Source organism: Nipponia nippon, unplaced genomic scaffold, assembly GCF_047370975.1.
Source record: "Nipponia nippon isolate SJK-2023a ecotype South Korea unplaced genomic scaffold, ASM4737097v1 scaffold_14, whole genome shotgun sequence".
NCBI lineage: Eukaryota > Metazoa > Chordata > Aves > Pelecaniformes > Threskiornithidae > Nipponia > Nipponia nippon.
Window position 1 is genome coordinate 1,699,345 of NW_028262330.1, and position 23,732 is coordinate 1,723,076.

The 23,732-nt window shown below is 46.0% G+C and overlaps 1 protein-coding gene across 6 annotated transcripts in view; it reads right to left on the reverse strand.

Annotated features, from left to right (window-relative positions):
• Positions 1-2,234: 2,234 nt before the first annotated feature.
• The window catches only part of UNK (unk zinc finger), a 44,552-nt gene continuing 23,054 nt past the window's right edge, over positions 2,235-23,732 (reverse strand). Inside the window, exons 6-17 of one of the 6 annotated variants that reach the window (XM_087751300.1) lie at positions 23,540-23,657; positions 22,468-22,552; positions 20,420-20,562; positions 19,056-19,103; positions 17,956-18,156; positions 13,647-13,715; positions 12,798-12,972; positions 11,540-11,641; positions 9,843-10,031; positions 6,733-6,830; positions 5,926-6,183; positions 2,235-5,526 (exon numbers count right to left, since the gene is read on the reverse strand). In XM_087751300.1, coding sequence (XP_087607426.1) covers positions 5,371-5,526; positions 5,926-6,183; positions 6,733-6,830; positions 9,843-10,031; positions 11,540-11,641; positions 12,798-12,972; positions 13,647-13,715; positions 17,956-18,156; positions 19,056-19,103; positions 20,420-20,562; positions 22,468-22,552; positions 23,540-23,657 — 1,642 coding nt within the window. In that variant the 3' untranslated portion in view covers positions 2,235-5,370. Of the gene's footprint in view, positions 5,527-5,925; positions 6,184-6,732; positions 6,915-9,842; positions 10,032-11,539; positions 11,642-12,797; positions 12,973-13,646; positions 13,716-17,955; positions 18,157-19,055; positions 19,104-20,419; positions 20,563-22,467; positions 22,553-23,539; positions 23,658-23,732 lie in introns of all 6 variants that reach the window. The other 5 variants (XM_087751298.1, XM_087751302.1, XM_087751301.1 and 2 more) reach the window with 5 other exon arrangements.

Here is a 23,732-nt window from a genome sequence, read left to right on the forward strand (position 1 = left end):
AGAAATAAGATTCCGGAGCAGGGTCCCTGCTTGTGGAGGAGCCGTCCCAGGGCCTCGTTCAGCCGGGTCGCTGCTATGGCTGCCGGCGAGGAAACCCCTCCGGCCTCACTGCAGGCTTAGCGCTGGGGGCTGCAGGTGTGCGTGTGGGCCAGCCTACGTTTAGCTGTTTTGAAATGGCTGTGCCGTACCGGGCTGCGCAGCCGGCGGGCTGTCCCTGCGGCGAGAGGCAGGAGTCCCAGCGAGCCGGGGGCGCGGGCCGACCTCTGGGTTGAGGTTTGCGCTTCATTATCCAAGGTGTTTTAGCTTAATTTTTGCTCCGCTCGGGGCAGGTGTGTGGGTCTTCTCCCACCTCAAAAGAAATCATCCCCTTTACAGAGAAGGACTAATAAACCTTGAACGATGGGAGCGTAACTAACCCCATGGACCAGGAGGAGCCCAGCCTAAGCATTAAAAAATATGTCTTAAAGCACACAAAACCAGCTCCTAGCAAATGGAAGGCTGAGGAGGAAGAAATCCCCATCCTCCTCCTCCTGGTGAAGCAGCCCGACACAGGCAGATTGCGGCAGCACAAGAGGGAAGGGGCAGGCACTTACGGCTACCGATTTTATTGCGTTACCACTAAGCTGTAACACCAACCGGGTGATTCGCACTATTGTTGCGATTGGACTAAGGGTAAGCGGCTGCTGCAGCTTTGAGGCATTAATTAGACCAAAGCTAAAAGGTAATTCTTGGCTCCGTACGTAAGGCATGGTCTTTTGGGTACCAACGCATGAAACTGTGTCTGTAACGCTTTAAATGTCATAAATGTCATAACTTTAAATGTCTCTGCCCAGCCTGGCTCTTCTGGGAGACGCTTCGAGATAAATTCTTGTCCGCACCACGAATCCGGGTGCTAAAACGCTCTTTGCCCTGTGGCTTTGCCGGTTCCAAAGGATCCCCTGCCCCACCGAACGGCACCGCATCGCCTCGCCCCCGCCGCCGTCGCCTCTCGAGCACAAAGGCGAGGGGCAACCCCCTGCAAAAGGGCCTTGAGCCAGAAGGGAGCTCGGGAAGAAATTCTTCTGGGTTGTGCGAAGGGGAGAAGGCAAAACCAGCCACAGCGATGAATTCCGTCTGTTATTTTGAGGCCTTCACCGCACAGACCTCTCCCCGCCTCCCCAAGCCCGGAGCAGGGCTGCACATACACCCCGGCCACGCGCACACACATGCACACACTGCTTTATTATAGGGGTTTTTTTTCTTAGCAAAAAAATAAAAATTTATTGTCCTCTAAAAAAAAAAATCCATCCTGCCCTTGGAAACTCTGACACAGATTGAGTTCTTTCCAGCCCCACATGCAAATTCACTCTGCCAAGAAAAGAGTCTAAACCAGGTTTCCGACAGCCAAAACACATATTTACAGAGTACGAGAGAACGACAGCTGAAATCACAGTTCTATACATGGAATCAACGACACGTTTTACACACCACCGATCACCATTCTGCCAACTTCTACAAGGACGTGGGGCGCCTCTGCCCGGCGCCCTTCCTCCTGGGGAAGGCGGGGAAGGGCCTGGGCAGGAATCGCCACCAGAAATACTGCAGTGTGTAGTAGTAGTAGTATTTTAAACGTATACTGTATTTATTTTGTTTTAACATTGGAAGCTACGGAGTGGGCAAGCCCCAGAAATCTCTCCGATGCAGTCACTAGTTTGCAGGAATACTTCACCTTTAAAATACTAGGTTTTACATCAGTAACATCTATTTTGCTGTTGGCCATCACTCCAAGGATTATTGTAATTCTGGAGGAAAACACTGGTAATATTCTTCCTTCTCAGATGGGGGAAAGGAGAAAGAGGGGCGGTTCGGAGGCTGGTGGAACAGCAGTGAATTACCGAGTCCGTTCAGCGTTACGGGCTTCTCTTCGCCGTCTCGGCTGCACAAGCCTTGCGAGTGGCTCAGGTTCAGCTTCAGAGATGTAGGGAAAGTGTAAAACCCCTCGGCAGGGGAGCGGCCGCAGCGACTCCCCTTCGGGGGGGCTGCTGAAGGAAAACGTTGGGCTTCCCCCAGCCCCGCCTGGGCCACTGCTGGCACGCAGCTGCGGTTCCTAAGGCCGGAGATGAGCTACGAGTGGTCCTGTTAGCCCAAAGCGATGCCGAAATTCTTCAGCTCCTGGCTCTTGCCTACAGCTCTAGCCTTGCTTTTTGGTATCTATCTACCCAGGATAGTGCTGTCTTAAGCCATCTGCTTCTATATTGGTTTTCCATAATAACGTAAAAGTTTATTGACCTGTAAGATGCTGTGGTTTCACCACACAATTAAGACTCCCTTCCCCCAGCGCTTGGCTCGGAAGCGTCTGACCTGCACAATTCGTCACCGAGGTCAACACTTCCAAAGCTCCCAAAAATGCGGGGAGGAAAATGTCATTATCCCATAAGGAGCCTGTGCGAGAGGCAGGACCCAGCCGCTCCCGGCTGCGCTGCTCCGCCAGAAGCCTCGCGGGTCAGAACTGCGGTTTGCAGCGCGACTCGGGCAAAAAAGCCCCTCGGCTCCGACGTGTTACTGCGCCTCCTGTAAAAGGGAGCTCCTGCTCCGGAGGGCAGCGTGACAGTACACCCCGGGGGCTGTACGTATTAGCACCAGGTTTCTTTCAACAAGACTCTTTTTACACCATCCAGCAGCTCACCGCAGACTCTTAAGCCTGAAACGCAGTGCCGGGATTGGGGATCATCCTCCCCGCCTGGGGCAGGAACAACTGGAGCGGGTCAGAAGTGCTGCCCTTTCCCCTGCTCTCACCTCACGCAGTTATCAAATTGTCTCAGAAGTAGCCCCCCAAATATTCACAAAATACGCAAAGATGAAGTTCTCTTTTCCATCTGATGCTTAAGAAAATAATTCACATTTCAGATATTCCTTTTTTTTTTTTTTCTTCTTAAAAGCAGCAAATCCATAGAAACCTAAATTTAGGAAGTGTTTCTTAAAGAACCAGAGGAAAGCGAGAAACAGTCTATGTGCTTGTGCAAAGAGAGTGCCAAGAGACGCTGGGGTGGGGGCAAGGGAAGGGGCTAGTGCTAATTCCTTCAGGCTGTCCTGCCCGGAGTGCAGTCTGGCAAGGGAAAGTTAAAATTTAAGGGCCACAAATGGGTGAAGTTCTGAATTCTTTGGTCCTTCAGTGTAAGTTTTAAAACAGAGAAACTGTTTTACTCAAAAGGGAAAAAACGTGCTTTCTCTGGCCTAGAATGGTCCTTGTACCCCCCTGCCTGAGCAAGGCGCCCCCAGAGGAGCGGGGGGCAAACATCTCCTCCCCTTGAGCCCCAGAGCTGCCGTGGGGGACCAGCTTCGCCCCAGGGCAGGGACAAAGCCAGGTCCCCTCTGGGAAGCGGATGCCGCCACGCAGCCGGGTGCCGGAGGGCTCTGCAAAAGGGCAGCCCCAGAGGGAGGCAGGAGAGCGGAGAGGCCACCCCGCTGCGACCAAGCGGTACAAACCAATAGCCAAACCGGGCTGAGCAGCTCTGGTTCCTATAAATATTAAAAGACCTGATTCAAGAGTTTATTTCCTATGATTTAAGTTAGTTACAAAAACTTTTTAGTGAATTTTTATCTTAATTGGGCTTTTTCCTCCTCCCCCCACTTTTTTCTTCTTTTTTTTTTTTTTTTTCTAAAAAAGAAACGTTCACGTATTTTAATAAAAGGTCTTCCCTTAAGATCAGACCAAGGCAGATGCGCTGCCCCATGGCACAGACATTCAAAGGCTATAACCAAACAACATAGCCACAATAGTCACTCAACAGTGTCTCTCCATAAAAAAAAAAAATTAAAAAAACTGATGCTAGTTACAATAAAATACACATGGAAAAAAAAAAGCATTTTTACCAAAAAACCCAAAAACAAGTTAATGGGAAAAACATAAAAAAGAACTACACAGAGCTGCACTTAAGAGATCATCTGGGAATGCATATTAACCCCTTCCACGTGAAGGAAAGGTGGAATTATGGAAGCAAACCTAATTATGTCTTTGCATTAAATCTGAAGCTTTCTGAGAGGCTCCGGTAAAAATTCAGTTTTCCTACAACAGTGGGCTGCTGGAGGTTCCAGTGCTTTTCCAGGTCAGGGAGGGGTAGCACAGGCAGCATCCCCGTGCAAAATAAAAAGGTTTAGTCAACCGAGTGGCCTTTTGGTTGAGATCCCAGCAGGTTACTGCAATCCACCTGATGTAAAAATCCAATGGACGCACCGGTAAAGAAAGTCACAGGAAAGCTCAGCTACTGGACAGGTCGAAGCTGGTGGCGTTTCTCTGTCACGCTGGACTTTCTCTGTCACCACGGGCATACGTGATCTCTAGCACGAGGGCTTCTGGACCCAGCAGTCCACAAAGCATCCTCGAGGTGCTGACACGGGCAACGCGGACTCTGGTCAACAAAAGTGTCCGCAGACTACCTGGCATCGTTTCACGCATCCAGCAGTGACTATGAATCAGGTCCCTGGGGCTAAGACAAAATTAATCTGGTCTGAAGCAGTAAAAAGTCTCTAGACAGCCACCAGACAAAGGGGTGCCTGGCGAGGACTAACCTCTGCATCCATATTTCTTTCCGAAAGGGCTTTAGCTGACACAAGGGCAATACTTCTAAGGCTGCTCGCACGTTAGCTGGATCAGCAATCAACACTAGTCACTGAATTTTGGGGCTTGGCTTGCTCTAGGTCCAATATGTTTTTTTTTTCCCCTCTTTTCTTCTTTTCATACAAATATACAAAGAGTGTAAAAAAATTTAAAAAGCGAACTTTGCTGATTAAATGACAGACAAAGTTCCTGCACGTTCAGAGATCGGCAACGTGAGGCCCACCAGGCAGGCACCCAGCGGAGCTTCCATCAGGGAGGACGGCTTTAACCAAGCTGGGTCAGTGAAAGAGCAGGGAGACCGAAGACATGAACAAGTCATTTCAATCCACCTCGATCCTCCCCGTGATCTCAACTCTTCCTCTGGAAAGCACATGGAAGCCTCTCTTGCCCACTCTAAATCCTTCTGGAAATAGTCAAAAATTTGTTATCACCTAAATAGAAAAGAGGAGAAACACAGACTCTTTGCAAATGGCCCTTTGATCTGTATTAAAAACAGCTCTCAAAGTTCCTCAAGAGTTAGAATTAGTGGGGCAGGGGTGAGGGGCAGTTTAGATACGGGATGTAAAATATTAAAAAGTGCTCTGCAACTAATTTTTGTTTTATGTGTGTATGTGTGTGCGTGTGCATATATATACATACACAAACAGGCACATACACACACATATATACATATATATACATACATATATGCATGTACACATACATATATATGTACGTATGTATAAAGTTAAAAAGATCTATACGATATGATTAGAACAAGTGTCCTTGGAAGGTCACGACTGGAGAGAGTGGGGCCTGTTGGGATGGCAGATGGGGCACTCCCCCTCCTCGGCGCACGTTTCGCACAGCACTGCGTGTTGACACGGTAACACCACCCGGTTCTCCTCCTGACACTTAAGGCATTTCACTGACTGCATCTGAAATACCGCCTGCAAGAGAGAGGGACAGGGCAAAACGTAAGCATCGAAGTCACCAAGCAAAAGGGCTCCCGGCCTGTGCTACGCAGTCTGGGGAACAGCAAGGAGGCAGCAGGGGAAGGACTCGCAGCTGTCTGCCCATTCATCTTCTGAAGCAAAAGCAAAGCAGCACAGCATGATGTCTTTTAGGGCCTTTAGGATCAACAGAGCAGCTTTGATTGACTTAAACGCTGTACCGTAGGTACAAAGAAGAGGTAGGTATTTTCCTGTAAGCTGGCTAAAACTCACTTTGGCTACATCCACATGGAATGTGGCTGCCGATTTCTGGCTGTATTAAAGAAAAGGGAATAAAGCTGCGATCTGTAGGAGCAGAGAGAGCAAGGCCCTGCCCTGCGAATCCCTGGCACTCACCTTATCGACTTTCTCCAGGTTTGCCCGCAACTGTTTCTGAAGGGTGTAAAGCGAAGAGAGCGAGAGCGTTTCCAGGTCAGAGAAGGAGCGCAGAAACTGAGGGTCCTGGCCTGTGTGGATCCTCTCCAGCTCCTCCTGCAGTTTCTTCACTTGCAGCTCCAAGGCTTCCCTCTGCTCCCGGGCCAGTTCACATTCCATGTTAGCTGTGTTGGCGCGATCATTTGCTTCCTCTGCCTCCTTTTTCCAAGCATCACAAGCCTACAAGTTTCGACAAAGAGGGTAAAGGAAGCAGTCTGAAAACTCGGTCAGCCTCCAAAAGAGAATTCCAGGCAAAAATATCCATTTCCATACACTCCTCACCAGGAGCGTGTTCTGTCCAATCTGCCCTGTTCCCAAATTCTGACACATCCTTGGAGCTTCGCTTCAAAGCGCTGCTCATTCCAGACACCCCATCTGGTTGGGCTGTGGTTCTACAGATTTGGCTCACACCGTCAAGGGGATGAACTCCGCATACTGGCAAATTGTCACGGACCTAAGTCAATTGGCAGGTCTAAGAGACTGTCAAGCCCGTCAGTGCATCTGTTATGACACCCGGCCTTGCACTTCCAGCATGGGAACACATCAGGCACAGTGATTCAGTCCCCCGTTCCAAGGGAGAAGAAAGAATAAGAATGCTTAAGAGAATCTGTTTGTAAAACCTACAGCTCTTCACATCACCTCAATGTCTGGAAAGCTCCTGTTGAAAGGCTGACACCCTCCTGCTCCTTTACACTCCCTGATCCCTCTTCCCAGGAGTTGCCCAAGTACCTGTTTGGCTTGTTTCCAAGACTCTTCCCACTGCTTTATTGTGCCGTTGGCCTCATCCAGTTCTTGCCGTAGCCGTGCCAGCTCCGCAGCACCTGGACCTGACAGAAATGCAGGTGAGGTACTGGGCGAAAAACTCCCCGAAGCAAAGTGTTCCCATATGCTGCTGTTCATCCCATTTAAACCTGTTTCACAGGGAAATAGAGAGGGTTATGTCACAGGTGCTGGCAATTTCCCCATTTCCTCCCTACCCCTGTGAAATCCAGGATTCAAAAATATGTACATGGGAAAGAGAAGATCATCTTAAGAATTACTTTCAGCCCCAGGACCCAGGAGTCCATCACAGAGGGACTTTATAGGTGGAAGTTTCACACCATTAGGCCTCACCTTTAATGACACGGGGAGGACCCAAGAAAATGAGCGGAGGCAACTTTTGAACCAGGCTGTTTTTAGAAGCGTCTATTTTACAGCCGAGCTGCCTACCAGCTTGAATCCCCCCCTCACATGAGAGCCTCTGAACTGTGTACTACCCTCCCACCCTTCTGTGCAGCACAGCCATCAGCGTTGGTGAACAGACTGGTTCACAGAGCCAACCCAGGTGGTGCTTTCTCTCACATTATACCCTAAGAAAACTTCTTGTTTTGCCTCCTCAGCTTGGCGCTTAGAAAAGGAGTCTCACTTCCCAAACAGTGAGACTGAAACGTGCCAACGTCATTACTGTTTGCATATGCAAGAAACAGCACTAACTGGAAAACCCTGTTTACAAACAAGCGGAGGCGATAGTATACACCTCAGCTTCATCCCCTGCAGAGTTCTAGCACAAAGCTAGCGATCGGCACCGGAGAAGGCTGACTAACCACCTCCCTCTTTTAGCTTGTTCAAGTAATTTCTCTTTTCAGGAAGAAATTCAAGGCTTAGGAGACAAAGCAGTAGAAAACTAGTTGTAAACAAAACTGGCTATTTCTCACAGACTCTAAGGTTTGTACTCTTTTAATAACAAAAATATTTTTACTTAAAATAAACATCCATACTTTGCACTCCCGGGAGAACCAGTAGGAGAAGCTCATATTGAGACCGAGTTACTGAGTGATGTGGATTCTTGTGCACGCAGACATGCCCCGCTTTGATGCAAGAGTCATTTTGTGCTCGGCACTGGGTGTGGACGCTCCTAAGTCTACTTGCGTTTGATAATTGTGATCTTACAGCTGCCAAACTGACTGTGTCTGCAAGCGAGCCCTGGAGCCAAGGGCCTCTCACTGAGGGCTAACCCAGCACCACTTACTGCCCATTTAGTACCAGCCAAGACACGAACAGTTACAAAAAGTACAGCTGAAAAATAGCAACTTGTCTTCACTAAGGGCTGAGGTGCATTAACAAGTCACTTAGAGCAGCAAGGGTCCTCGCTGGCTTGAGCCACTTACCACAGATCTATTTGAGCTGCTCTGAAGCACGCTCGGCTGAGAGCAAGACGTTTTAATGGAACCCCAACTCACATATTGTTATTAAAGCTCCAGTTTTCTTGAAAGGGAATCTAGCACTAAGCAGGACGCTGGCAAGCCACAAATTCTGCCATAATGCTGAGCAAGCCTCTCTCGTCATTTCTTTTTACTCTCCACCTGCTGTTCCCATTTCACATTTGAAGTAGCAAGCCCCTCTGCTCAGGAACGCCTTCTCTGCACATTTTGCATCTAGCACGGTGGGAACTAGCCCAGGCCTAGGTATTTTTAACTCAGTTGCAATACAAATAAGTAATAACTACGCACATTACACACTAACTTATGTGCATTCAGCAAGTCACATGGAACAGACAGATTCCAGATTCCCAACTGCTAGGTTACTATTTAAATATCTTATCAAAATCTCAGCAAAAATGGTTTTGTTGGATTACAGGAAAATACCTAACTTTTTTCTTAAAAATCAAGTATTTAAATGCATTTGTGAATTTCCTGCATTTCTTTTTTTTTTTTATGTAACTACATAGTCAATACAAATATAACTGCTTAACTTGTTTCTTCTGAGATTAAAAGCAGTCTTTATCAGCAAGTTTTCTTTTCTTACTGAAACTGGGATGAACAGCCAGCCTCAACACTAATTAATAGCAGAGATAGCCTCTGATGTCTCTTTTCTTGTTACAGTAATTGTAAAAGCTGTTAAAGCCAAACAAACAGCGCTCACAAGGCATGGAAGCATGGTTTTGGCCTATGCAAACAAGGGATGCAGTTACACAGATAAGTGCACGCACAAATAGATTACAAAAGCATGCAATCATGTTATTAGGTTAAGCTGAATATTAAAGTGTATCTCAAATTTGAAGAAGGATTTATGTCTACTATCAATAGAGAGAACTAGTATTTACTGTTACTAACAGAAATCAGCAGAGCCAGTGTCACTGGAGCCTTGAGCCCATCAAACAGTTTTATTTCTCAAGGTAACCCTGCGTCTTGATAATAAAATAGATTTGGCCCCTCCGTTCCCAGCTCTGCCTGATACAGCTGAAGCTCCAAAGCAATTTCTCATCCCTTCACAGTCCCTCATACAGGAAACAGATCCGCAAGAGGGGGAAAGGGAAAAAAAAAAAAAAAAAGCAGAGGGGACAAAGCTGGAACACTGTAACTGCTTGCAAAATCCACACTGCAAAACTGCATGGGGAGTGCCAAATGGGAGAAAAAAGTACAAGGACCCAAGTCTGCTCTAGAGCTCCCAGAAGCCAATCTGACCTACAAGCAGTCCCAAGGGCAAACTGCAACCCCCGCCTTAACTAAGCAAAGCTGAGGACCCAGCTCTGAGTTTTATGTAAAGTCTCAGCACAGCATTGTTGTCAGGAAAAGGCAGAGCTCTTTTCTCTGAAAGGCATCATCAGAGCAAGTCACTTAACCCATCTGTCTCTTTTTCTCCGCCTAGAAACACAGGAAGTAAAGGGAATTGCTCCCTTGTTCATAAGGTATTAGCTGATTTTCGATAAAGCAGCTTCTAGTACTGTTGCTGTTTTCATGGGAAGAAGAGATACAAATGGCAGCAGTGAAATAATACATTAAAATTAAAGCTAACTTAAAAGAAAATACTTACATGGCACAGACAGGCATGTACATGGGACACACACACTGTGCATTTACCTAATGATCCATGAGAAGCTGATGTCCCCAGGAACGTGTTTTCTGATTGGCTTAAGTGTCCCTGGGGCTGATGGAGGAAATGCGATGAGAGGCTGACCGGTGGAGAAGGAGAGGCAGAGTGAAAGGAGGCAGAGCTTCCAAGGGACCCGGGGATATTTACAGGAGCAGAACTTTGCAGCAAACTCCCACCTGGACAAAGAACACACAGAGAGGATGGCTATGTATGACCGCGAAGCACGGGCCAGAGCACAGCGCAGGAGTTCAGAGCAGAAGGCGTTAGCTTCCCTCTCTCCTTCCTAAGCCCCTCGGGATTCCCTCCGCTCCTCATCATGTTTCGTTCCCCTCTCAGCCTTTAAGAAGAGCACTGAAGATGCCCTCCCATGAACCAGGTAGGTTAAGACCCTCCAGAGTTCAGCGGACTACTCTTTCATCGGCCAAAGCAACAAAAGGTTTTTTTGAGCAGAGTTCAGTCCCTATCAGTCCAGAGAAGATGAATTTGGTATCTGGTGAAATGCTTTGTCATGAAAAATTCATTTCTAAAACATGTTCCTCTGCCTTTAATACTTCCAAACCACCTGGAGGGAGAAGACTGTCATGCTGGGTCAGGTCACGATCTTAACCACTAAAAATCAGTGACTAGCTTTAGTCATTTGAGACCTACTTGAGTGCCTGGATCTATCAGTGATAAAAAACCCCAAATAAAGCAAAGCCCAACCTCCAAAGACATCACACTTCCCTTACACAAGAGGTCATTCTGTCTGCCACACACAGCTTGAGGGAGATCTCAGCCCTGCTCCCCACTCTCTCCTGATCTCCCTTCTTAGAAGATCACCAGGTAACAGCCAGACCTGACGTGAACAGAGGGAAAAGCAGCGTGGAGGATCTCTGAGCCACCGCGACGGGTAGCGGCAGAAGCAGGGCTATCAGCAGACGTGCACAGTGAAGTCCCCAACCAGGCCCTTATCTTTGGCAGGGAAGTGGAAGTGATATTCTTTAGGGTTCCTTCCACAGGTCCCTTCCTACCTCGGTACAGCTCCAGGCAGCGTAGTTCCCCTGGAGACCTTCAGACCACCAAAGTTAGCTCTCATTCAAAACCTGTCTTACGCAGCAGGGTAGCCAGAAACTACAACCACTTCCAAAAAGTTATGAGACATTTCGTTTTTTCCCTGGACACTCATTAGAGACGGGCAGAAGAGGCCTTAGCCTACCTCCACGTATTAAAATGAGACAGACATTCCAGGAATCAAATCAGCAGACCATGACGACACTCTGTGACAGATGGATAGCATTACCAGGTCAGCGAGTTTCCTGTTACTGCTAGGGAGAGTTTTCTGCTTAAGATGCAAATCGTTACACTTTGGCCTGTTTTTAAAGGTATCAGATGCCTTCTAGAGTCTACTTACACACTTAAAAAAAAAAAAAAAAAAAAAAAAAAAAAATCAAGCAAGTCCCATTCAGTCTCAAGAAACATCCCGAAAGACACCTGGGCCCAATGGCAAGAACTCAGCTCTGCTAGTCAACAAGGGCAAGCTTTCACTTCAAAAGATGCTCAGCGGTTGCCAGAGTTTGTTATAATTGCTGTTTTAACCAATGTTATTTTGGGACTGGTTTTAGAGCTTTGCTGGGCTGGCTCCACTGAGGTGACTGGGCAACACTGCTTGGCAGAAGATAAAGAAAGCTCTGTTGCTTTCATGTACCTATCATGATGCCACTCGTGTGGGGCACTGTGCTGCTGTCAAATGTCTTCTCCAGGGCAGCCACTCCGAATTCATTCAGGTCCAGGTCATCCAAGGCAGACTCTGCCAGACACAGAGGTACCAATTATGTTATAAAGGACCAACAACTTCAAGAGATAGGATGGCCCAAAGAGCCTACATGCAGAGGAGCCTTCGCTCTCTATTTGTCAGCCTGCGCAGCCCTACTCTCCGCCCTGTGCAACGCTGTTCTTAAACGGTTTGGCAGAAGCGTCATGGGCAGCTTTTCAGTTCAGGTTCTTTTGCCTGATCTGATTTCTTTTTGTCTCAAAGTATTCCCAAATGTTATACGAAAACAAAAATCTGATGAAATAACAGCAGTTCCCATAAGTCTTCCCCAAACTGCTCTTTCAAGTCTGTCCATAATATGCAATAACACTGGCTTATGACATGTCTGGGTCTGGCTTGTGCTTTGTCCCTGCTTTGCTGAAGAGCCACTCAAGAAATACCAGTAGATGGGAACACTTGAAAATCATCTCTGAGGTTCAAAGACGGGGTAAAATAAAGAAAGCTTATGAACGCCTGCAAACGTTGTATCTATTTGAACATGCCTCATCACTAATCATGATCAATATAATTCCATCCCACACATGCCCACTCATTTCTATTATTAGTTTTAACAAATTAGTGAGATCACCTCAGAAACGTTAGATTAAAAAAAAACCAAAAAAAACCACCCCAAAACCACAAGCAGGTGACCAAAAGCCTGCACCTATCTAAAAGGAGTGATTCTACTCTCTGGACTCTCCTGTTCTCCTTTTTCTTACAGCCTCTGTCCCACACTCTATGAAGGGCCAGTCCTTGCAATCTGCCTGGTGGTAGCCCTTGCTATAAAATTGTCATTTAGAAGGTACGGGGTTGTAACTGTGGAAAATGCCCCTCTGATTTCCTGCCTACTCCAAGACCTCTTTGTCACTTTGACAAACCTAAAACTAAGGCCCTTTACACCATCTGACATTCTGAATTAAGCGGCCCAGAGGCCTTCTGTTGGTCCCGTGGGTGAATTTCATCCGTAATGACCTGCAGAAAACATCAGATGTGTCACAGTCACAGAAAAAGCTTACAGCCTCAGGAATCTGCCAACACTGACAGAGACGAAAAACTGGAGTTCACTGGAACACCCATGGCTATTCCAAGTCTCATACCTGGTGATCCACGGCTGAGGAAGCCCTATTAGCATAAGTAAAAAAGGCGAAGTTACCTATGACAGACTCAACGGTGTCACTGGTTGGGTAGAAAGGAAGGGCATTGGCATTCATGCCTGGTATGCTGCTGGTGCCGGCAGGGCTTGGTGGTGTCGCAGCCAGGCTGGAGGTGATGCTAGAGGAGATGCTGGATGTCAGCGGGCTCCCCACTGGGAGAATACCCAGTATGTCCTGAAACGAGAGTTTTAAAAGGGAAAGAGGTAGGAAAAAAAACATCTTTACAGAAGCATCCCCTCAGAAACATGCAGGAATGAGCCAAAGAGCAGCAGCGAACCTGTTCCTGCCTGCTTCCAACCTGACAGATGGCTGGTGCTACTACTGGGCTGGGGGAGAGATTAACAGCTTTTCTTTAATTTCTGCCGACTGTTCTCCACTCTCCCCCTCGCCCCCGTGTTACAAACACCCTTTGGGCTGCCCCAGAATTAACTCCTGTGACCCACAGGTTGCATGCAATCATAAGGATGGGTTGCACACTCACTCACTCAGACCTAGTTCAGCACACTACTTAGAGCCCGATACTAAATTCTCTTTGCCGAATCCTTGAACTTAGATGACTCCAGAGATCCATTCCAGCTCCATTTTCTGTAATTTGGAGACTCTCTCCAGCACGGTCCAGGCCTATGAATCTATCCTGAATTCATGCAGGTCTAGCCATTCACAACTAACCCCTCCAGCAAATCATCCCATCTTCATAAAGTAATCCCTCAAGCTGAGCATCCCTAGTGGTGGCTGGCCCGTCTGTGACTCCCTGCAGAGCTGCCTGGACCCACAGAGATTTCTCGTGTCCCTGTCTGCGGTGGTGCGAGCACTGAGCCAGGCTGAGAGCCCCGCTAGCAGTACCGTACCTGTTTGGGCTGTAACAAAGGCTGCTCCTGGCTCCTGTGCTCCAGTGAGTGGGACTTCATTTTTGCTTGCTGCAGTAAAGAAACAGAACAAAAGATAAGCAGAGGGATTAGCAGCAAAATTAAAAATGGCTGACTGCTGGCTTTGGAGAGACCATGAGAAACACAGTCCCCTCCTCTCTTACAGCCTGCTCTGGGCACTAGAGAATTCAGAGAGTGGGAAAGCATAGCCAACTGAAAACACTCCAAGTAATTCGCTTTCTGTATACAAGACATCACCCCTAGAGTTATGCAAAGACTTGTCACAATTACATCTGCCTTCAATGCTGCTATAAGTCCTCTGCTAGCACAAAGGACATCTTAAGAACCAAGACCAAAAATGAATTATTTTGTCTTGCTATAACTCACTCATCAGTCCTACCAGTATCTAAAAAAAGGTCCAGAAATGGTGGGAGGCACACTATATTTTTAAATTATGTAAACATATTTCAGCTTTGGGAAAATAAACTATGTAGATTATGTTTTCCCTCCAACTTTTGCAGCTCCCAGCTAGGATTGCAAAGTAAAATAAAGTGATAACTAACCAATTTTAAAAGCAACATCATCAAAACCGATTTTAAAAAAAATCCTTCCCCCATTTGTTAACATAGAGAGCTCAAAGCTATAAAACATAAGGGAGGTCAAGGCTGTCTGGAATTGCAAAACTGCATGAATGCCAACAAACATTTAGAATTCCATTATCCAGCCTAAAAATTCAGCTTAAGGCCCTGCCAGCACTATATCCTTAGCGGATATCAACCCTCTTGCCTCACATCAGTCATTTCTGAGCTACAATAACCAGAGCTGGGAAGGAAGCGGCCTCTCGAGCTTGTCCGTGTGCAACGGTCTGTTCTGCAGGCCTTGCTCTGCTCCTCCCGTGCTGCTACATGCGTAAGGCACGGGGAGATCAATCACAGCCTCCGGGCACAGAGAGGGAGCAAAAAAGTGCCGGGAGCCAGGGCTGCTTGTTTACTTGCTCTCCAACCCCCCCCAGTCTGAACCAGAGACATATTGCAGGCATAAAGTCTGCTCAATCGTTTTTATTGCAAATGCAGGCAGTCACCGCCTCTGCAGGGGAGATTCAGGCATGATGTACAACAGCAGCGCGTGAGACGCCACACTGACCTGAAGTGATACGCCTTGACTCTTTGGCTTAAACAGTCTTATGAAAAAGATAAATGATTGCTGGAGAGGGATGACATAACCAGTCAGGCGAAAGAGCAGCGGAAGAATTCATTCGTTGGTTTTACTTAATTAAATCATTTTCCCTGCTCAACCGTATGCCTACGGGCAGATGGGGAGGTCAGAGCCTGGCAAACAGGCAGTTGAGATACGGACACGAGGCTCCTCCTGCGGTGGGTACCATTCTCTCACGCTTCCCTGAACAACATGCAGTGCGTTTACATACAGCAAAACTACCACCGGACCGATCACGGGCTTGTTTTCCTTTGTGCGCAGCAGGCGCGTTACGTTAGCGCATCTGTGTGTGTCTGATAACACGCCTGCTAGATCATCCAACACATCCCTCCCCTGTTTGACACTCATCTGAACACACGATGTGCTATCAACAGACGTCAGAAGCTGGAGTGAAGCACATACGCAGCCGTGCCCCCCGCACCGGGAGGCTTCCTGCCAACGTAGCGAGCTGGCTCCGGTGCAGTTAAGCCTTATCGGAAGGGTTTTTTTTCTTTAAGGAGGAGAAAAAGTGAACTCATTTCTCATCTAGTCTCAATTTCCACTGCCTTGAATTCATGTAACACCAGGAAAAATGGAGCAAACTGACTGTCACCACTAAGCCAGCGTCCTTTAGCTCCGAATAACACTAAAAACATCAAGACAGAAATTCAAAGGGCAGGCTGAAGTTCTCCAGCTCACTCTGTCGCAGTCAGGAAAGAAAACAGGGAACATAAATTACGAGTGCAAGTGAATGTTTTCTGACCAGCACGGAACAAACCTACTGTGCTGTGTGTCGGGGCTTGGGAACGCCTCCTGCTCGTGGCACTCCAGTCCTTCCAGTGCAGCCAGAATTCTTCCAGCTTGCTAAATCTTTTGGGACTCAGGAAAAGTATTTTTAGCTTTAACTGCTGGCTCAGACTTACCACAAACTATGTGGAACCTATTAACACAGAAAGTGCATTTTTCATTCTAATAGGATAGAAACTATTTGTACCGATTCTACAGAGGAAAAATGACAAGGCTATTGCAGGGCTGAGCCAGAGTGTCTCTTAAGTTTTCAAATATGAGTGAACAAAGTTAAATGGCTAATTCTAGGTCTAATTTACAGGGTATACGAAAATCTCTGGTGACCACTGCAGCCAAAGGGAATTACAGAGGATTTAAAGAAGTAAGTAATTATAGCTTAAAAGAAAATTAAATCAGGACACTTACGAGACACCTAATTTTGTCTGCAGAAGCCTAGCATAAGGCAACTGTGATTACTTCCATCTTAATATTCTTAATAGCTATTTATTCCAGTCATTTAATACAGGTTTTTGCTTAATTAAAGCCACATGAGTCAGAAGCTACCTGAATACAGTATCTCTGTAGCGCAGCCCGGACTTCAGACATAAGTGCTCATCATCTGGCCCTCCTTCTAAAAGTCCTATTCATGCTCCATCCCCTTTCCCCTTGGCTTAGGCTTGCTGCTCATTTTCTCCAAGGCAGGGCCTCCCTGGCAACCTGCCTCTGCTGGCAGGGAACAGGGGTTCTCTCAGTCCTTCGGCTTTGGGTTCACTCCTCCTTTGCACCAGAGGCAATAGAGAACGAGCCCATGTTTTTCCTTTTGTTTCTAAACAACTGCTACAAGCTGCTGTGCCCGCAGGAAGTGCCAGGACCACAGCATGGTCTGCTCTTTACCCCCAAAGACGCGTTGCATCAATTGGAAATTTCCTAAGCCACATCCACATTGAGCAAGACAATGAAAGCATTTATAAGAAAGCGTACGTGCATATAGCTTAATCTGCATTTGTCACTAAATCATTTTAATTAGACTAAGCAGTGTTCGAGACTGGTCCTACTGCAAAGTTTGGTCATATTTTCCCAAGGCTGTAAAAATAAATAAAACAAAACCCACAGAGTCTGCTTCTAAATCCAACAACTTTATGCAAGATCTTGTCTGGACGGGATAGTTCCACTGTTTTCTCACAGCAGTGCAATACTAACGCAGCAGTATAAGCTTCTTAAGGCTAGCTTCTTCAATATCACAGACAAGAGTTTAAACACAGCCAGGCTGAAAGCAGCATTTCTTGTCATCTCTGTTTTCAAGCAACATAGACCAGGTTTAAAAAAAAATATAAAAAAAGAACTTATAGGAAATATTTTTGCAGGCACCTCTTCACAAAAACAGCTATTCCTTCCCCTAAATCGAGACGTTATTCTATTACATCTACAAACCCAGTGAGGGATAAAAACCGAGACCCAAGCTCTGGGTTGGACTCGGCTGACTCGGAAGGGATGGTGCAGGGAAACCATGAACTGTTAACACCGAGAAAGGAAATTCACAATAAGAAGCTGACTGGAAAAGCTCACGTGTGGCAGAAGAGATGGAAGAGACTGTTCTAGGCTTAGGGAGCAGCCTGGATAAGGCATGAGAGCAAGACAGAGAAGACTGAGGAAGCAGCAAGGCAAGACCGGGATATCCAAAAGGCGTAAGAGGGAACGTCACTGGAGATGTGGGTTGGTTAAGATTGCAGAGGGTTCTTCAAATGAGAATGAGGAATTCAAATTTACTACAGAAGCCACAGGAGAGAGTCAAGGAGCAGAATGATACAGCCAGAGACAACCAACATGACATTTTTACCACATCAGAGAAACGAATGGTGAAAACAGAAGACAAACCAAGTCACGGAGATCAAGGTAAGAGTTTGGAGTGAGAACAGAGAAGGAAGGATGAGTTTCCATGAGACAATACAGCGAAAGAAACAGCAACTCTTGGCAAGGACCTAAATATAGAAAAAGAAAGAGCAAGAAGTGATATGTGGGAAGCTCCCCAGGGTCAACACAGGACAGAAGTTCTGAGGGATTAGGAAAACAAGCAGCAGCTCGACTTCGACAAACGGAGTGTGCGATGGCAGCTAGGCAGACAAGAACAGATGTAAGATGGGAGAGACCGGAAAGGAGGCTGAAAGCAACAGCAGGGATCTGAGAACTGCTAATGAGGACAGTGCTTTCTCATTTTTGGTCCTTGAAAAATAAAAATACATTCAAGCTAGACTGGGCAATTTCTCATTGCTCCTCATCCCCCCAACTCTTCCAGCCAATATTCCCTACTAACCTGGCATTTGAAACTCTTCAAATACTCGGCCCCCACCTGATCTTCTCGCTCAAACCCTGGTGCTTTCTTGTAGCTGCCGGCTGCTGTTACAGAGTCTGGAGGAAAACCAATGGTCTCCAAGCTGTGTGGCTTTCCAATGGCACCAGGAGGAGACCCACATATATTAGATGGGCTTCCGAGACTGCTGTTCCTACAAAGAATCTAATAGAAGGAACAAGTGTCAGGAAAGTACAGCCAGCCAGCAGCAGCAACTCGAAGAGGAGAGGCATCCCACGGAAGAGCTCATTCACTTCACTGTGCATCAATTGTACCGACAGTCAACACAAGCATACAAGCTTCCAGTAAACAGTAATTAAAAACCAGGAAAAAGCTCCAGTCGGTACTGGATTTATAAAGTCCCACAATTACGGTTTTACTGCCATTACTTTGTACTGGAGGGCAGTCTTATAAAAACCAACCTACAGCTCTAGCGACATTTATTCTTTTTGAGGTCTCAGGTGTGACTGATCAAGTTTCCAAACCTGACCAAAACTCTCTTGGCTTTCCCTAGGCTACAGTGGATCCTGTCTGCTCTCTGAGTAGTAGCGTGAAACCTGGAAAGGTGCTACGGCAGTCAGAACCACCAAGCATATCTGAGCTACGTGTAATACTGTATCTCTCGCTTTCCAGTTGGAAATCTGAAAGTTTTAATGCAGGCACAAGCGAAGTATCAACAGCTGCATTAAAAAACCCAAGGTTTTCCAACAGTTCCATTCTTTGGACTAATACCAGGGATCACGACCACATGCAACAAGGCCAGTTTTGCACTGTAGATGAAGCCGCAGACAGCAGCAAAGGAGATTAAGATGAGTTTTAGAGAAAGCGCCTACCTGGATCAATGCAGATATCCCATTTCTCTGGGACAAGAAATTATCTGCCTGCCCTGGCAAGCATGACTGTGCTTTAGACAACATTTAGACAGCTACTGCTACCTCAGATTCAAATGTGGCACAGTCTGGGCTGGCATTAGAAAGAAGGAGCATCCTACAGTGTTTTGATTTTATTTTTATACAGACATTCTGCTGTCCACGCTTCCCTACAGTTGCAAAGATACTACTCACTGTGGTGGAGGTGGGGCTAGTTGGCAGAGTTCCTGATTTATTCCACACCTACAGTACAAATACAAAACAGAACAGGCTACGTGAGGCTGGCTGCTAGAGGGACCTTTTTCTCTGATTAATTCATCATGTAAAATGATTACCAGCAAAGCCATATTTGTTTGCAAGCGACATGCAGATGCCCTGTGGAGTGATGAAGTCACACAAAGACATGTGTTGCCGTTTGGCATATATCCAAGGATTAGGAAAGACTGTTTAAAAGACTAAGAGCTTGAGACAGAAAAGACCTAAATGGTCTGTTAAGTGGAAGGTATCTTCAATTTCACTGCAGTTTTTGGAGAATTTAGATGACACATTCATAAGACGAAGGGGTTTTGTTTTTTACTGCTTTCCACAGTGTTATTTAGCGAGAGAAAATATTATGTCTGGACTTTTTCAAGATCTGTTTGGAATTCTAGCTGCAATCAAATTCAAGAGAACTATGAACTGCTAGGTTGGCTTTGGCACTAATAAAATCAAACTATCAGCTTCTCTTTTCAAAGAGGGGGAATAAGACAAAACAGAGGTCCTAAATGAGTTCACCTCATTCTGACCAGTTTCAAATGAGTTAAACTCATGTCATTTTACCTTCTCAAAACCTCGACCAACCATTTGAAAAGGTTACACACCTTATCAACAGTAGTGCAAACAGGAAAGACTTCACGACCAAAAAAAAAAATCTCAGCAAAAACGAAGTGGTCTAGCATTCCCTGGGATTCTTATCTGTCTGCGTGTATCTGTTCGGCGTTTAAAGGTCTCCCTTCTTGTATGTACAACTAAAATAAAGTACTACCAACAATCTGGGGCATTACTTAAACATATTCCAGAGTTTAGCCATCTCCAGAAGTAGGAGAGGGAGGGAATCAAGGATATCCTATAATGCAACACACAAATATGCACAGGCTAAGCCTCTGAGATTACATATGTAAACAAACTCGATTGTAGTTATGTACTTTAGACGTTATCGGCTCACAGCCTTTAATTAGAGTACTTGGAAACTAAGCCCAATATGTACCTCCAGACAGGAAGGAGTTGGACTTCATGTGCGGATGTATTCCACTTTCCTGAAAGTACATCAACAAACTCTGCATAGAAAGGAAGGCTTAGAGATTTTATAGGTGAGAGGACAATGCTAAAGCCACTGAATTGTATGTTCCAAACAAATAGATCCCTCTAAAAAGCGTGGAGCTGAGATCTAAAAGAAAAGCACCATATCCTTTGGGCTTTTGGATACTTAAGATTTCTTTTCTTGGGAGAAAGAAGCACAGTGGCTCAGAGAAACTCAGATTTACACAATATGGACAAGGCTTCCCCACACTGCTACATACATTGCTAAGGTCTGGGGCGTGCGGACTGGAGGGGCTGACCGGAACAGAATCACCAGCTGCTGATGGCATGTACATCACAGGGCCCGTCTGTGTCGGGCTAGACACAGCCGAGGATTGCTGTAAATCTTCACTGAGCGCAGGCTCTGGAAGAAATAAAAGCACATGGAACGTTACTCAAAGCTGTACAATTGCAACGGAGCACAAGACATTTAGGAACAAGAATACCTATATATTCTCGAGAGAAAAAAATATTCCACAAGCACCTACTGATAAGTGTAGAAGCAAGGAGAAACCTTATCTGGCAAATGGCTACTACTTATCTAATATTCCTTACAGTATTACTGTCATCACTTGTACACTGTGCTGCTCTTTAGTCCATTAACGCTGCTCCAAAATTATCTTCCCTGCATGAATTGTGTGTTGTTCATTCAGCTGTCTTGAACTAGAGCGGAGCTTCCTTCATTGCTAGGCACAAAGTGGATGGGTACATTATAATTAGCTGAGGGATGTAAGTTTCCATCTGTGCTCAGTACAAACCATTACCAAAAAAAGGAACGTGCATAGAAAGGCATACACAAAAAGGAAGTGTCATTGGCTTGGAAGGTAAAGCAGAGATGCTGTAGACTTGTTGTATTTATATCTAACGCAACTCAGCATCGTTACTGACACATCTTTTTACTGACACTATGCCTGTATCGCAGTATCTTTAAAGTACTGCTTTCAACACGTTTCTTGCTAACAATCAGCAAAACTCATGTCAGGAGCAGATATAATAAATGGACTCCTGTTTTTTTTTAATTCAATTAGGCCCCCGGTGTTTGCCTTGCTAAGAAAGGCCTAAAAGATACAATTCCATAAGACAGCACAAGAAATAACCAGGTTGGAATGACCTAAGTGCCACAGAATATTACTCTGGCTTTAAAGTAGTACAGTATCAAGTGCAGTAATCTTGTTAGGAATAAGGCATCTCCTAAACAAAAATACTATGTTATACACAAGGGAGTTTGCTAAACGCTGTTTCTTTATCAAGACTTCATTCTCTCTTGAGCTTGCTGGATCATACTGTGTAGTTGCACTACTGTGTTTTGGGCCGTTATAGCCCACAGCTCTAGCTATAATTACTGCTTGTCGACAAGGCTTCCTATAAAAGGAACTGCATAACCTGTAGGGAATTTACTCTCACCATTCCCTGACAAAGGCAGCAATTGCTAATTCCACCGTTTACAAAGGATAATCAAATAACAAAGAGGTTTGCTCCGGGCCATGTAGTGAGTCAGTATCAGAGCCAATCTATTGACTTCTGCGTAACCTGCTCTAATTGCTGCAAATTCAACGGTGAGACTGGAGCGCAGGAACTGAGGAGGAGCCAGAGGCCCAGGAGGTAACCGTTTATCTAGGAATATCGGTACCCACCTGAATAGAGAGCCCCCACAACCAAAAGAGCATCTCTAGTTTACAGATGATGAAAGTGAGGATTGAAATAATGCCCTATAAATCAGGAAGCTAGCGAGAAAAGAGGATTTGAGGGAAAGCAGACAAAAAGCTACCTATTTTTCTTCTCCACCCTGACTTAAAGATTTAAACTCTACGCAAAACTTCATAAGTAGTAAAACAGTATTTAATTTCCAAAACGGATCAATACATTATCTATAATTAGCAATTTTATCCTCAGCTTTTTAAAATACAAGACTAGCTTCGCTAGGTACCGTTCATCCACATACAGAAGAGAAGCAGCTCGCTCTGTTCCAGTCCTCCTAAACTGACGTACAGAGAACCGAGCAAGTGCGAGGGAACAGAGGGAGACACTTCACGAGAGAGCGTGGCGAGAGCTGCGGGCCGAGTCCTGCAGACCACCTACTGCCTCCAGCTCTGCCAACACCTCCCGCCCTAGCACGGTTTCATAGGAATTACCAAAGTTAATACTTCGTTTTTGAAAATCCTTCACAAAAGCTCTAGTTTAGCGGCCCTATATTTTAAAGTATCTATTTTGGCCAGAAACTCTCCATAGCTCAAATATCCATGAAAGACGAGAGAAGCAGCCCACGTACGTTCTACATGTGCAAAGGCACAGAAGGGTCCTCGGGGACAGCTGCCAGACTGCTGCATATCATTGCATTTGGTGGATTTGTAGATCTAAGGATGGGAAAAAAAAACAAAAAAAAAAAAAACAGACATGAACAGGAAAAAACAGCGACCAGCAGCCCAGGTACAAAAGTACTATGAAGAGACTCAACAGCAAGATAGGAACACAGATAAAAAGCGCAAAGGCCAGCAGAGTTCAGGGTGACCGTTTCAGTGCTTTGCTTCGAAGAAAGGAAACCCCACTATAGTTACAGAAACACCGAAATATGCCCATCGCAGCTAAGCTCACCCAAAGATCAACCCATCACACATCAGCTCACCCAAAGGTCACCGTTTGCCATAAAGTCCCTCAGTCTCACTGGAAGCTCCACGGATATTACAAATGGTAAAAGGTAGGAAACAGTTGACAGATGACAGCACAGAAAGTTACAGCCACGTGTGTGCAAGGAAAATAACAAACCGTTGACAATGATTGTAGGAAATGGATTATTCCCCTTCCCCCCAGTTTGACAGGCGGTGACAATGGTTACTTTGCCGATACAGGCCCAACAGAGCTTTTCAACACTGTAACATGAAGCAGACTAGGACAAGGTCTTAATTACACTTTCTGTAAGGATACTGGAACGCTCTGGGCATGCTCACAACAAGAGCTTGGTGGTTTTTAGCACCAGTTCATGGGTATCTATGGTTTAGTGCGATCATCATCAACCAAGAATTTTTTCGCAGGGAAACAGACGCTGTGTGCTCATCTGCAGACCCACATCATGCTTTCAAAAGGACCCCCACACATGAGACTGCTCTTACAATTGAGTGTTCCCCTACTTTTCTTACCTCCTCCCGCATGGTCTACCTAATGAAAAGGCACCCCTGTCAAGCAGCTGAATTTCAGCTTACTTCCAACAGGCAGTTTCTCTGTCCCAGGACCACACTGCAAGCAGCCCACACGCTCTCCCAGCCGGCACACTAATTTCCTTCAGGAGCCTGGAATGCTTTTGCTTTTCTAGTCAGCTACCAAACGGAGCGAGCAGGTTACTGTACCTCTGGATGGAACTGCTGTTCTGTGCGAGTGTGGCAGTATTGGCATGAGTCTCCGTTTTCACACTTACTGGGATCTCCCCACTCGTCTCCATGTTTCACGCTGGGACATGGTGAAGATCTGTGCAAATAAGGTAGAAGGAGAATGCATCAGACCCACAAACGCGCTTTCAGCTTTGCTTCCTCAACCGGGAGG